Below are 14,826 nucleotides of genomic sequence, written 5' to 3'. Positions count from 1 at the left end.
CAAAAAAGAAAAGCTGGCTTCACTTTACGCTGCAAGGATCTATTTGGCTTCCTGCAAGGTCACTTCCACATAAAAAAAAAGAAGAAAACTTTGTTATTGCGGAATCTCCGACCTCGAAGACGTCGTCAAATCTAGCGTCGTTTCGACGAAATGAGTCGAAGCACCTCGCTGCGTCTGCGAAAAACATAAGCTCGAGACGCCGAAATGCATGTATATATTTTACTCCGACTGAACACAGCATTGGTGGACAGTGCGCGAACAGCGTAAGCCTCAGTCTGGAGGCTCCAGGCTGCCCGAAATCTCACTTGTTCGTCTGCTGCTACTCACTTAAAGCCTCGATATTCTAGTGAATCATTTCCTTGCATAATGCAACGTAGACAGCTGCAGGCGAAAACGCGTGGCCACCTACGCAACCACAGTTTTGCATACGCTTCATGCTGGCTTAAAAGCTAGCCGGAATAGTTAACGCACGCCGACCGTAAACACAAAATACAATTCGCGAACGAAAATCGAACGAGGCCCCAGGGGGTTCTACAAGACATCACCGGTAGTCGAGACAAGGCGTCCGTATAAACGGCTGAAATGTCTCGGAGGGCGAGAAGGGGAGGGGTGCTGCTCCTCGCGAGGTGCTCTTAAAAGCAACGTGCCCAGTGCTGCCGCAGTTACTCGGCAGTGGCCCCTGGCCAAATTGCTCCCACACACGGCGACTCCGCGGACAAGCGTCCCGCGTGAAGCTGCACCAGGCAGCGGCGTCACGGCACGTGGACCCAGACGGCCTGCCAGGTAAGAAGCTGCCGCGGCCACGGCCGGCCAAGGAGAAGAAGAAGCAGGCCACGATGTGCGAGAGGCTTACTAGCCACGGCCTGGCGTCGGCATGCCATGCTGCCTTGCCGGCTGCGGGTGTACTACCACCGCTCGGCTCGCGCCATGCTTCTCGAAGAAGCGCCGTGAGCGCGCGCGCGATCTATACACGCACGCGCACATACACGCGCGAGCCGCTTGAGCCGCGCAAGCGACGCGCTCGGCTCTCCGTCATCCTTTTCTTGTTTTCCCTTCCACGTGACCCACCCGACGTCCCCGCGAGAGGAGAAGCTGCATAAGCTCCCGCGTCTCGTCATTCGTCTTCATTCAGCGCTCCTCTGACACCGAGACCCCGCGGCTCTTTCTTTTTTTTCTTCCGGACGAGCGCCGATCTTCTATAAACTCGCAGCCCGCCTCCCTGAACCCCCCCTTGAGGATTGGATTCCTACGATACATACACCGCAACGGGTAGCCAAGGTTCTCTAACCTCAACGGATGAACTGCGATACTGCTTCGATGGACTGCGAACGTCTCGCAGCAGCAGGGCGTGCCCACTTCTTTGCCTACTTTCCTTTTCCTCTAGTTGAGCTTAGCACCGGTCGTGGATGACGGGTGTGAGCAAGCTGTCACATGCGAGTACGGCTCTGTGGGGCCTGAGGCAGCCTTTCCCTTTCTTCCACCTTATTGAACTTCCGTCGATACTGAGAGATCGATACCGTCTTGATGCGCTCTTAATACTTGATGACGCTTATATGATGTTATTCATTTTACCGCGGCTATAGCAAACGCGAGCGCGTAATACCGGGCAATTGCAGCTTGTGATGAATCATACTGCGTACTGTTATTCGCATACTGTTCTGCAGAACCTGACGTCCCCCCCCCCCCCCCCCCCACACACACCTACACATTTACTCCCCGCTTCTTTCACATTTCTTTTCATTGGCAGCGCATACAAAGAAAGGCAACGCGGACATCAATATTATTGACCGTTCAATTCAACTCCCGTGAGAGCTTTGCCTGGGCATCAATCTAGAAACGTCGCGGCGCTCGCTTGACAAATGGGCTTTGACTGCGTGCCCTAGTCGTCCATTTCCTCCGTCGTCGTGCGTATACAAGACCACGAAACGACCCGATGCGAAAATGAATGGCTTATTTTTGACAAGCAAGCTTTAACCATTGTTTTTCCTGCTGAAGTATACACAAGTATGCCGCGAATATCTTGTAGCAGCTCGTAGGATAGCGGAGTTATATCAGTTATTGCATCGCATAACCACAGATTAATCACAAACGCTGTAGATTTCAATAAATAACACCCACCTCCGCCTTTTATGCATATAATGGCAAACGGTAGTTCCGGCCGACATCTAAGCATTTTCTGTGTATAACAAACCTCACTGTCTGTCTCTCTCTCTGCACAAACATGGAAAGGAGGTCCACGGTTCTGACTTATGCCGAAGTTACGCTAGTAATAACTAGATTACAAATGTTCTCACTTCGCAGCAACCGCGATTTCTCTATATCCGAGATCTCACTTGGAATTGCTCGGTACCTGGCACTGAAAACAGACTCGTTCTAGATTTCGTCAAAGTGCACCCGACGTAAACAAAATAGTGTTCGGCGTCGTAAAGCAAAACAAAATTTCTCTCTCTCTCTTTGCGGCCCACTACCGACCTATACAGTGGCTTAACGCGGGGCACCAGCATCGGTGAATCCACTTTTCTACACACGTGGCACACACATAGGGACTAAAAGAAACGAACAAGCAGAAGCACGCAAGCGAGAACGTAGCCACGCAGGATGTAATGACGGAACGAGAAGTGGGGTGATGGTAGCGGAGTGTAGAGGTGGAGATGGGGGGTGGCAACGGACGTACGTCCCCGCTGCCTTTTCCTCGCACCTCGAGGAGACGGTAAACGCTGCCGCGCAGAGGAACATCGCCGTATAGCTGCTGGCGCAATGAGGCTGAGGAGGAGGGCTTGGGTTGTTACCGCATCCCGGGAGCCGCGCCGATTGCCGGGGGCCCGTTCCAAATGAATCGGTTCGACCCCGGCACGCCGGCAGAGCGTTCGAGCTGTAATCACACACGACAGTCGGCCTCGAGAGAGATCGCAACGCGCAGGGGCACCTACCTAGCTATAGTTCGCTGCGTGCGTCCAGAAGGGGAAGCCCGTAGAAGGAGAGCGAGTGGGGAGGGGGGTGCCACTACACACTACGAGGTGAACGCTGCGAAGATTCCAGGAGCGTGTGTGTGCGCAGAAACCTCGATGGTGGTAGCAGCCGCAGCTGGAGAGGGATCGTCTTCCTCTACTACGGTCGCATCATTTATATGCATTAAGAATACAAACCATTAGGAAAAGGAACGAACTTCGAGAGCGGGAAAGGGTGAGAGAACAGAGGGAGAGGTACACACGTACAGACACAAGCACCTGAAAAACATCGGCCGGGTTTGTGCGCTCGCCAGCATGGAATCGATATCCGGGCCAACCATACAGGACATTCAATTAGACCCGTGCCCGAGCACGAAATAAGTCTCGCTCCTCGGATGTGGTGCCGGCAGCGCCGCGGAAAAACGCCGCGGACTCTGTACCACGAGCGCGCCGAAGCAGCCAACCGAAGGGACAATTTGTCTCTGCCAGCCTGAGAAGGGCTCTTCTTGGCCAAGCACTTTCCGGGCGTTTTTCTATGGTTCCACTCATCCTTGTATCTGTCTGCTGCTTTCTTATTTCCTTTCTGACTGTACGCCCTGCCATCAGAAGCCTCACACTGCGGTCACATCACACAGGTTTACAGTACACATGGTCTTCTCAAAATATTGAAAGACGTACGTAGTTACTCTTTCTTTCGGCTGGTGGCTTCCGATATGGAAAGTTTCAGCGCATATGACGATGACCTATTATAGAAACTTGTGCTCTCTGGATATCGCGCTCCAATATATGTTGTCCCCCATGGACGTTATGCCCCAAGAGAATAAGTTCGGACGTGCTCTTTCATTGTAGCCTTTAGAACCGCCCCTCGAAACGAAGAACTGGAAGGCGGCAGAAGAGAAAGTTAACATTGCAAGCATACATGCATTGTAAGCACGCACGAACGAGATGCATGTAAATAGGGAGGCTAACCAGGTGAAACTTCTGGTCGAGTAATCTACACATGATGGGTTAAAAATTAGGCGGGATGAGACGACATATTGGATCCACGAGAACGGCAGTAATCTCATTTCCTTGGTTTTATTGATTTTTATAATAAACAACCGATTCAACTAGTACGACAGAAGGCGGCGTAGCCATATAGCCCGATATGCTGCCTTTAGAAACACAAGTAGCAGTAGGCTCGTGCGGTTTTCTAGACTGATCATCGTAAGGCCATGTTCCCAAGATCTCTCGTCTTGGCAGAGATATATATCCACTTCCATCCCCAAGATTTCTGAGTGGTGGCGCTGGCTAACACTCCCAGTGTTCTAGTTGTAAAACAAATACCCAAGAAAGTGGATGTGAAAACGGTGCCGCCGTAGCTCAATTGGTAGAGCATCGCAAGCGTAATGCGAATGTGTGGGATCCCCACATGCGGCAAGTTGTTTTTTCATCCACTTTCATTTCCATTAATTTATCATTTCTTTAATTCAATTAGTGAGTACAAGTGATTTTTCCCATGTTTTTCTTGGTGCCATTGTTTGTTGGCTTCTTATGCTATATATATATGCTGCAATAAAACAGTTTCGGACGCACCTCCTTGTGTAGAGAAAGTTCTACAGCCATATTCGGCGTTAAATATCTGTACTGAGTAGCAGTGCGAGGTTGCCAAAATCGAGCACGGTCATCGCACGATGGAGAACAGTAAGTACCTCTTTCGACGACCATATAGGCTAGTGCTGTCATTACGTATCGATTGATTCACAGTTTACGTTAGCACTGCAATACGTGCGTGCACATATTGTTGCTCCGAAGCGTTTAGGGCGTTCCACAGACTTTCACAAACGGTGTCAAGCTAGATAGTCGTATTTCTTTGCCCGTCATCATCTAAGCAAAGCCAGACAGGCATGTGCCTAACCAGCATCCCACAGAAGCGGCCTAAAGCGTATAGACATTGTAAATGGGCAAAGCTTCAAAACAGCCCTGACGCGCAGGTGAAAAAACTTAAGCCAGATAAGGGATGGGGGCAAAAATATAGGAGGGCAGGACCTGTGAGAAGAGTTTGCAAACATGAACTGCAAGCAACTGCTAATTGACGAGCAGGAAGGTCAAGTTTTGGTTGAGAAAAATGATTCGTGGGTCAGTCTATACGTGCACACAAAGGCATGCAGTGAAGAGAGCGATAGTTTGGATAGAGCGGGTTTGGGCAACCAATACGCGGAGCAAAAGCTCTAGAATCTCCAGGCAAAGCGCACGTCGATGTACTTCGCCTAACCAATAGGAAGACAGCGCGCAAATATGTCGAGCGCCGCAGGAACACGCATGCGCAGATGACTGCGAAAGTAAGCGAAACTAGCAAGCCGATCCGCACCAAGGGAATGTTGTTCACTACGACGAAGATGAAATTGCAGAAGCGCTCACTGGGGAAAAGAATAGAATTGCAGCAGCGGCGAAAAGTTAAAACCGATAGAGGGGATTCCAATGCGTGAACCAATCTCCGGCGCTAGCTCCTCAAGTATCCATCATCCGGAGAAGATATCGCTGCCTTTCTGCGCGACGCTTTTCGATCTCAGCCTTTGACTTTCGCTACAAAATTCTTGCTGCTGGAAAGTGTAAACAGTCTGCTGAAACGCTAGTTGGAACAGTTTGTGTTCACATAATCCTGACTCGGCGGAAATATTAGGAAGCTAACTGCACGCGAGTTCGATCGAGAAAATGATAATGGCGCTTATTCTGTGCCCCGCACACACAGTTACGACAAGAAAGGAAGAACAGACTTCACACGTCTTTCGTCCAGCAATATTTTTAGCATGAAGCGTCTTCGAATACGGTAGCTGTCACAAGTTTCAGTCGTCCACAAGAGTTTTAAGAAGCGGCGTACTGCCAGAAAAGTGCGGCCAGCATCAGCCGGCAAGAAACAAGAGGAAAGCCAGACGTGTACGCCTTTCCACACAACTCACCTGTCATCGTAGGCGAAGTCCGCGTCCAGCGTGTTCCAGTAAAGGAGACAGGCCCATCCGGAGACGAGCGCCACGGCGCCGTAGTAGTCCATGTTGCTCAGTTTGCGACCGTGCCGCGACTGCTGCTCTCGAGCCTGGTGCGCCGCTGCCGCCGCCGCCGGCTGGTGCTGGTGCCCTCCGCCAGGTGGCACCGCCTCCCTCCGCGCATGCGCACGCAGCACGCCACCGCTGCGGCCCGTCATGGATCGGCCAATGGGCGCCCCCCTCGGGCTGCGTACGAAAGACGAAAGAAGACGCCGGGCATGAGTGCGCGCGCATTTTTTGGCGTTATTTTCGCGCGGTTTGTTTCTCTTTCTTTGTATATTTTACTGCCTACAGCCGCCAAAAGGGAGCTTGCACGAGCGCGCGCGCCAAGCACAAACCGCCGCCGCCGTCCGCGCCGTCGCGGTGTTGTGGTGGCGGCGGCGGCGGCGGGGAAGTCGAAAATTGGCGCCCAAAGTAGGGCCTGTCCTTTCCGGAGTAGCCTCGGAGGCGCCGGAGAAGCGACGGTCCCCCTTCTGCTTCGGCCCACTACTGGAGGCAGAGCGCCCCTCCGAAGGAAGACTGCGCGCGCACGGAAGGTCCTTTCGAGGAAAAGAGCGTTTTGTAGGCACCGCCGGAAGGGGCCTACAGGGGTGGCGGCGGGAGAACAGAATGCACGGGTGAAGGAACGGCAAAGAGATTGTCGGCGACTTTCGACGCGCCGTTGCAACTCGAGAGAGAAACGTTGTTCTAGCGGTGAGAGCGGTGTTTGTGTTTGCCTCAGAAGTGGCGGTGGGTGCGGGTTTCTTTAACGGAACGTGCAACCAACCCCGGGAGTCCACGATGGCTGTAGTGCAGACACACTGTAAGCGTAAAAAAGAATAAACGGAAGTAGGCTCGTTTTGAACTTCAGACAGGTTCTTATAACTGTATAGGGTGTGGTTGTACTACGAACTGTGTTTGTACGGTGTTCGACTTAAAAGGTGCGTGCGTGGTGGGGAGGGGATTGGAGTTGGAGGAAGTTTTAATGAAATCACTGCGTAAGGGCATTTATTTATTCGTGCGACCAAAGCGTGCAAAATTTACTGTGGAGAATTGGAATCTGTGTAAACCAAGGTGAACGGTAGATTGGACAGATGTGAGTGCGACAGTGTAACTGAGTGTAGTTACTCGGAAGGGAAAAGAAAAACGCCTGAAAAGCGTCAATTTGGTGTCAGCTGATAGGAAATCACTTTTAGTTCTTTCATGCCTGTGACATTCGTATATTAATGTTACGGACAAACACATTTGCTGCTTGTTATATCCTCGGGTTAGGCATCCAAACACACGAATAGATGTAGCGTTCACGTGCTTAGTTAACATACCCGGCTAATCACAAAGTTCGAACAAGGATGTTTAAACACTAAGCTTCGTGAGTATGTTGCATAACATTTCCTGGTATGGGACGTGCCACGGAGTTTTGCGAATTAGGGCCTCCGCAGAACTGATTTCTTCTCAAATCTGAGCAGATAGGCAGTGAGCATTCAAGACATGTGAAGACCAACACCTATGGAAGTGTCTAAGCGATGCTTGATTTAGGATTAGGCTACCTCACACGGTATTAGTTTGCTAATAAAGCTTAGCAGACCGACACCGCTGACTGCACACACTTGAGAGCTGGCTAGTTGAAATTCCCTGCACATTGGCTAGGGAGCTGAAGCTAAAAGCAAGAGAGGTGTAACTGGAACAGCGCGTAAAAACAAGACAGGGACGAACGCTTGTCCCTGTATGTCCTGGCTAGTTTTGCAAAGCCCGAGGGTGAGAAAACATTCTGTGTGGCCGAAAAGAAAGCTAGAACAGCGAACGGCTTCGCCAACGGAGGTTGCAACATCTGCAGAAGAGAGGGAGAGAGAGAGAGTTAAACACCATAGGCGTACGAACAGGACTGACTTTCAGGGATAGACGCGGGCCGAACTAAAACAGAGGTTGTTGGCGCAGCCGTTGTTGTCTACAGGAAGCAAGAAAGCCTGGCATTTATTCGGTCGGCCCCGGCTTCCCGACGAGTTTCCCCCGCCGAGAGGAAACCGCAGACGGTCGCAGTGGCGCCGGTGGCCCATTAGCCGAGCACCGGCCTGCCGCTGGAGGCGGAAAAAAAAAAGAAAAAGAACACGTGTCCGCTCAGCGACGAGGGGCGTGTATCTGCCTGCGGGCCCGTGGTGGGGCCTCGCGACAAGTGTCCGCGCTCTCTCCCATTGGTCCCGGCCTTTTGCGATGCGTATACACACGACTGACCCTGCCGATTTTCCCGAAGCACGCGGTCTGCTGTACGCTATACAAAAAATTACGCGAGGCCTGCGGTTGAAAGGATGTTCCAGGTTTGTTGGCAGGATGTTCCACATCCGCCTCTCAGGGATTTTCCCCATCAAGGGGTCAGCCGCTCCGTGAAGCTACTCAGTACGGTAGCTTTTATGTGGCTGCTCCTTTCTACAAAGAAAACATAAACGAATCCTTCATTGAAAAAAAAAAAAAAAAAAAGCAGAACAAGGTTTATGAGAGGACTTCCACCGTGGGGGCAGTTCAGTGGTAGAGCATATCGCACGCGTAATGCGAATGATGTGGGTTTGACTCCAAGCTGCGGCAAATTGTCTTATCGACCACTTTCAATTCCATCCATTTTCTTCATTATTAAGGCGAACCGCGGCGTTGAGTCGAGTGGCCCCAAAAAATATCAACATCAGCATTAGCTCATACTCCCGTAAGCAAGCAAAAGATGCAATGGCTCATACCCTCTTAAGGCAAAGGCTACAAGCGCTCAGCAAAGTGAAGCGAACAGTACATACATTCATAGAAGTCACCCATGCAACACACGGAACAGCATACGTTTCAATAAAGAACAAGCTCAAAACAAGCATCCGAACAATCAGTAAAACATTGCATATACACCCCTCGGAAGTACACTGCGGCCGAGGACAGAGAAAAAAAAAAAACTTTATTGTAGGAAAGGGCAGGCAAGTTGTGGGGGCCCTCAGGGTGCGACGTGCGAAGCTGCGGGGCCAAGGCTTTCGACCGCGAGTCCTGCTTTCTCCTGCTGAGAGGATGGAACGTAAAGACGAAGACAAACGTCGTTGGCGCGAGTCTGACCCCTCCATACGAGCGCGCGAAGGCGTAGCTCAGCGCCAAAAACGAACCGAGCTGCGAAAGCAGCAACGCGACAATGCGAGACAGCAACGTAGATGGGAGGCCTATAAGCTCGGAGACGACGGCTTGCCACACATTTACTTCACACTGCGGCTCGTTATGTCTCAGCCCACCGATCGTATAACTTCATGCATCACCGAGAGTGCCGCAGGCTTTCGCCTTCACGTGTTACAGGATGTAAGAGTTGGGGTCGGGCATGTCAAAAGGGGTAGCTGGCTCATGCCGTCGTTCGACTCATCAACGATAAGGACGTTGTTGAAGGGAGTAACGTGTTCTCACTGAGAACGAGGAGTACTGGGTTTACTTAAAATAATTAAATGAAGAGTGGAGAACGTTACATTTCATCAGTCTAGCATGAGTGAAAACGAAGCAGACCGAGGAGCCGAAAACGTCTGATTAAACCCCCTCTCTCCTCCCTAGTTCCCTAGGCCAACGAAAACTGCCGCTCAACCTTCGTCCAATCGGATCGTCCAAAGTCGTCAATGACCCGCTTTTCAGGGTGAGGGTTCACACACTCAATCACGCGCTTTTGTTTCGCTGAACACGCCGAAAGGAGTGGGGCCTCGAAGACTGGGGTTGTCACGCTTGACTCAAGCTGGCACGTCTCGGTTCCTGAGCTGACTCCGCACGTAGCTGCCGCGTCTGTCAAAAGACCGTGACGCTTATCAGATTCCGCGGTGGAACGCCGTAGAACACGCTTTTCGAGGAGTTTTATTGCTCCAATCGGTCCGTAAAGCTGACAGCGAACGACCTAACAATACTAGGTCCACCAAACGTGTCTCGCCTTGCGGCGCGCCGGTAGTCTGTCGATTCGTCGCAGCGGGCTAAGAAAGGCTAGATGGTCACTACCCCCGCTGGCCGATCGTAACAAGGAGTAAAACGGGCCGCCGAATTTTTTTGATGCATTTTAATTAAAGAGTGCAGTTAATTTTCCTTATGTGTTCCTTGACCTCATTGTCTGTTGGCTTCGTGTAACTGTAGCTAAATAACAACAAATTACGCAGATCCACCGGACATCTTGAAATTATATATATATATATATATATATATATATATATATATATATATATATATATATATATATAAACGAGAAGAGAGGGGATTAACCGAGGGTCCCAATTTTTATTAGTCATATCATAAGAAGCCAACAAACATTGACACCAAGGACAACATACGGGAAATTACTTGTGCTTAACAAATGAAAATAAAGAAACGATAAATTAATAGAAATTAAAGTGGATGGGGAAACAGCGCCGCGGTAGCTCAATTGGTAGAGCATCGCACGCGAATTGCGAAGGTTGTGGGTTCGGTTCCCACCTGCGGCAAGTTGTTTTTTCATCCACTTTAATTTCCATTAATTTATCGTTCTTTATTTTCATTTGTTAAGCACAAGTAATTTCCCCTATGTTGTCATTGGTGTCAGTGTTTGTTGGCTTCTTATGATATATATATATATATATATATATATATATATATATATATATATATATATATATATATAAGGGAAATTTAGCCTGACGGGCGCCTGTGACACCAGTGTCGAGTGTCCTGAGAGGAGACATTATCCCATACCTGCCATCGCTCCCGAATCCCGTCTCGCCAACCTGCTGGCGCTGAGCCGTGCTCCCGCATGGCTTGCAGAAAATAGTGCTAGCCTTTCCTCCTTCCTCACAAGAACCAAACCTCTCCCGAATTTTTCGTAAGGTTAACGAATTTGGGCTTCTGTTATGATTTTACAAATGTTGGATCAAGTTTTACGAAACATAAGTTCTGGCCAAGAAAACATTGAACTCGTCGATCTTCCAACTTACCATTGGAAGCCTTCTTCTGGTGGTTAAAAGACGCTAGGAGGTACTTGCTTCAAACAAGTTTATACAGAGAAGTTCCTAAAGCACCAAAAATCAGCAACAGCAGATTTACTGAATAAGTGACCGAGTTCTAACCCAGTGTTTTCCTTGCAAGTCTCTGCTGTTGCAAGTTTGCTGCTGCCTGTGTTCTTCGTATAAAGGTAAATGATCGGTAATAAAGCGTGCATGTATACCTCAAACGGCGTGTATTCGTAGAAAGCTTTATATATGTATACAGGGTGTCCCGCGTAACTTGAGCCAAACATTAAAAAATATGCAAATACCACGTATACAGCTGGACAGAACCAAGGTAATGTTGTTTGCCGTCACTTGGATAAACTCAGATTACTTTTTGCATTCCACTTAAATACATATTTAGTTTTAATCAATTAATAAACTTCTCAAATATTATAATTAGATGAAAAGTGTAAATGACAAAATTGTAGAACAACATGAAAAACTCTCGAAACGCGAAAGCGTTCGTGTATCCAGATTCGGTGTGCGCTGAAAAAACTGCAGTTTGCGAAAATTATTCCGCAGAACCTCCAGTGGAGTGTCTAACTCTCACATTGTGGCTTTGAAACGCAAAATATCATCATTTCATTTGCTCAACAGTGGACCAACAAACGAATTGTCAGCCTGGCTTGGACGTCCTAACAGGGAGACTTGTGTTCGCGAGGGCCAGAGAGGTTTAAAATCTCCTTGGCCAGGGTGATCACGCCTCGTTGTCGAAGCGTTGTAGACTGCTGCTTCCTTTGATCGGCAACTGTTTGATGGCTTTAAGTGTCCATCTACATATGACCCCTTCGTCTCGTCATAATTTAACTTTTGTGCTTCTGCAAATCGCAAAAGGAAAAGGGTATCCCAACTTAAACACACCATCCTGACCTCGCCCCTCCCCCTTCTCCTTTGATCCCTGCATAACCTCCTCCCTCTCTCCCTGGAAAATAATTTATATAGTAAAGAAAAGAAAGCACGAGTATACCTTAGACGGAAGACTCACTTTATCAACTCGGTGCACGCGCAATGGCGAGACTACCTCAGAAGTGTACATACAAGAAGCGACAAATGATGCCTCACCTCTCGTGCGCCCAACGCGATAACGGTGAACAGTGCAGGAGAGAGATAGAGAGAGCACAAGGACAAAGACACCACGCAGATCGGACGAACGAAAAGAGCCGACGCAGCGCCGTATGCAGAATGAGAGGGGTCCCGAAATAAACATTGCACGCACGCACGCATGCTCTCGAGACACGAAAGGGGCGAAGAAGCGCGGGCAAAGCAAGCAAGGCGAACGAACGAGAAACAACGGCGACGTCAAACAAAGACAAAACCGTGCACAAAGCAGCGGCCCCAAAAAGAGTCAAGCGCGCACCACATGAGAGAAATAGTAGCGCCGCCTGAGGAGACTGAGAGAGAGAGCATCAGCAAGAACGTGGTTGTTAGGAAGACGAAGCCAGCCCGGCCCTCGCCCACTTCATCCCCATCCTTAGCTTGCCGCCCTCTTAACAACAATTGAAGAGCAACGGCGGCGAACGGGCCAACTCATGCACGCATTCTTTCCGCGGGAGTCGTAATTTTAGGAGCGCCGGCCGACGACGACGCAAGCTGGCGGCCTCCCTCCCCTTTTACTTTTCGTTCTCCCTCTCCTCTCTCAAACTCGACGCTTTTTATCTCTGCTTATTCTTCGTCCTTGCGGCCTCTCTTCCCACTTTAGCGAAGCAGACTCGATCTCAAGAGTCTCTGTGCTTTGTTGCTGTTCCGATTGCCTTGCTCCGACCTCTCACTCTCCGCACTCCCAAACCAGGCTCTATACCTAACTACTGTGCGGTGTAAAATAAAAGAAAACGAACGGTGTCTTCGCGACTAGCGAAGGAAAGCTTGCTGGCGCTGCAGCCCTAAAACAGCTCGGTGAGCACGCACTTCCACAAAGCGGCGTGTATACGCACGACACCGCGAGACGCCGTGGATTTAAGAAGTTTATTTGTGGCGATGCTTCGTCCGGGCATTGCCATGGATGGAATGGCGGTCGTAGTATAGTGGTGCATTCACACGAGTTCCGTCCAGCGCGCGTTTTGTTTATCGACCTATAGCCAACATCGGTTGTTCTTCATTTGCAGTAGCATCCACTGGAGGAAAAGCTGCTACTTGTTCCCCTGAGCTGTTTTACCTCGTCATCTCTCTCTCCAGCCTCCGTCATATATTTCTGCTCGGCCTGTCCTGTTGTTCCAAGGCGGATGACTTATTCGTACGCAATTAGTGAAACGTCCAAACAAACGAGCCCCTGCACTCCGTCTCAACAACTCCGGGTGCAGTGAAGGCCAGGGATTGTATCAGCCAGTCTTAAACGACTTCCGACTGCGTTTTACAGCGAAGCTGTTAGCCTCTGGTTGGTCGAGTTTTTTCGTGTCCGCGTAGGCGATGCCCACACAGAAGTGTGGGCCGATCCCGAAGTCTGTGCAAAGAAGCGGGAAGTGCATACTGTGCTGCTTCTCCAAGAGGCATCACATGGCGTTATCAGGTGCCTTCATCACTTGACGAAGACGTCATCGCGTGACGTGGCGTGTTAGGCGATGACGTCATCAGATTGCGCCATCAGGCGATATCGCCACGTGATGATGCCGTTATTTTCGTATATTTGAATTGAAACCTGAAGCTATCCTGTCTGCAGCTTGTGTGCAAGTCGCATTTTACGAATTCTCTGAAGCAATTTACTTTGGTACTTGTCTAACGTCGTCTAACGTCGGTTGGGATTGTCTAACGTCGGCAACAGGTTCGCTGTGCATCCACTGTCACAAGGTGGAATGGAGGCGGATTCTTTATTTATTTATTTTTTCATAGAAACGAGGAGGACACTCGTCCATCGTGTGCTATACGGGTGATCGTTTTTAAGTTTTTCAGAATATTTTTTTTAATATCACCTGTTGCAGATAACATAATTCTAGTTTTTGAGGTCGATTATTCAGAGGCCGCCACTTCATGATCGAGAAATCGAAACACATACCCAACTATTTCCAAAAAGAATCCTAATTAACTTCTTAATTATTACTTTACGGCACATATTGCTGTTTACGAATTGTAGCGGGTGGGTTTGCAAGGCGTATCAGTTTGGAATGAATTTCCAGAATGACACCCGTTTGGAGATATTCGTCATCAAACTCACCGTAAAAATGCATTGTTGTTCCACTTACTTTTTAACAAAACGCTCTTTTATGCCTTGAAGCCCGCAAGTAACTGGAACGCCCATGTATTTCACCGCACACTATAATATAATATAAGAGCTAATATATCGAAACTGGTGTCATCCTGGAGATTCATTTCCAGTGGATACATGCTGCAAGTTCAACGGCGACAATTCGCAAATTGGAATATGGTCTGTAAAGTAATTAATTAAGAAGGTGATTAATGTATTTTTGTTAAGTTAAGTCAATGTGTATTTCGATTTCTCGTGCTAGTAATGTACACCTTTTTGAATAATCCAGCTTAGGGACATGAATTATGCTGTCTGGCACAGGCGTTGTCCAAAAATTGTTGAAAACTTAAAGATTATCACCCCGTAGTATTCATTCCGCGAAGCTTACATCCCTTGATGTCCCTTTGAGGACGATCGGAGGTGGACAGTGGGAAAGCGCTTCATTCTGATTCTCTATTCCGGTTGACAGACGTATCTATAGATTTCGCGCCACCGTACGGAGCTGTTGAAACAGGGCGCTCTACATATGGGAGGAGGAACATATATTCGGTGATCCTGGACGCTTTTGGTGTGGACTAGTTCCCGAGAAAGGAGGCTTTCGTGAACGAGTGGCTTTCGAGCGACTGTACGCACCTGGTCACGCGTGAGCCGAACGCACTGCAGCGTACAGTTATAGTTGAGCTTTTCCCATGGGTTCTCGA

The 14,826-nt window shown here is 49.2% G+C and overlaps 1 protein-coding gene across 2 annotated transcripts in view; it reads right to left on the bottom strand.

Annotated features, from left to right (window-relative positions):
* Tmtc2 (Transmembrane O-mannosyltransferase targeting cadherins 2) overlaps positions 1 to 14,826 on the bottom strand; it is a 343,189-nt gene that overhangs the window by 192,789 nt on the left and 135,574 nt on the right. For both annotated transcript variants that reach the window (XM_050168163.3, XM_055065207.2), the window contains exon 2: positions 5,888 to 6,157. In XM_050168163.3, coding sequence (XP_050024120.2) covers positions 5,888 to 6,129 — 242 coding nt within the window. In that variant the 5' untranslated portion in view covers positions 6,130 to 6,157. The remainder of the gene's footprint in view (positions 1 to 5,887; positions 6,158 to 14,826) is intronic.

The sequence above is a fragment of the Dermacentor andersoni genome, chromosome 3 (assembly GCF_023375885.2).
Source record: "Dermacentor andersoni chromosome 3, qqDerAnde1_hic_scaffold, whole genome shotgun sequence".
Lineage (NCBI taxonomy): Eukaryota > Metazoa > Arthropoda > Arachnida > Ixodida > Ixodidae > Dermacentor > Dermacentor andersoni.
This window is presented reverse-complemented; position numbering and strand designations above follow the sequence as displayed.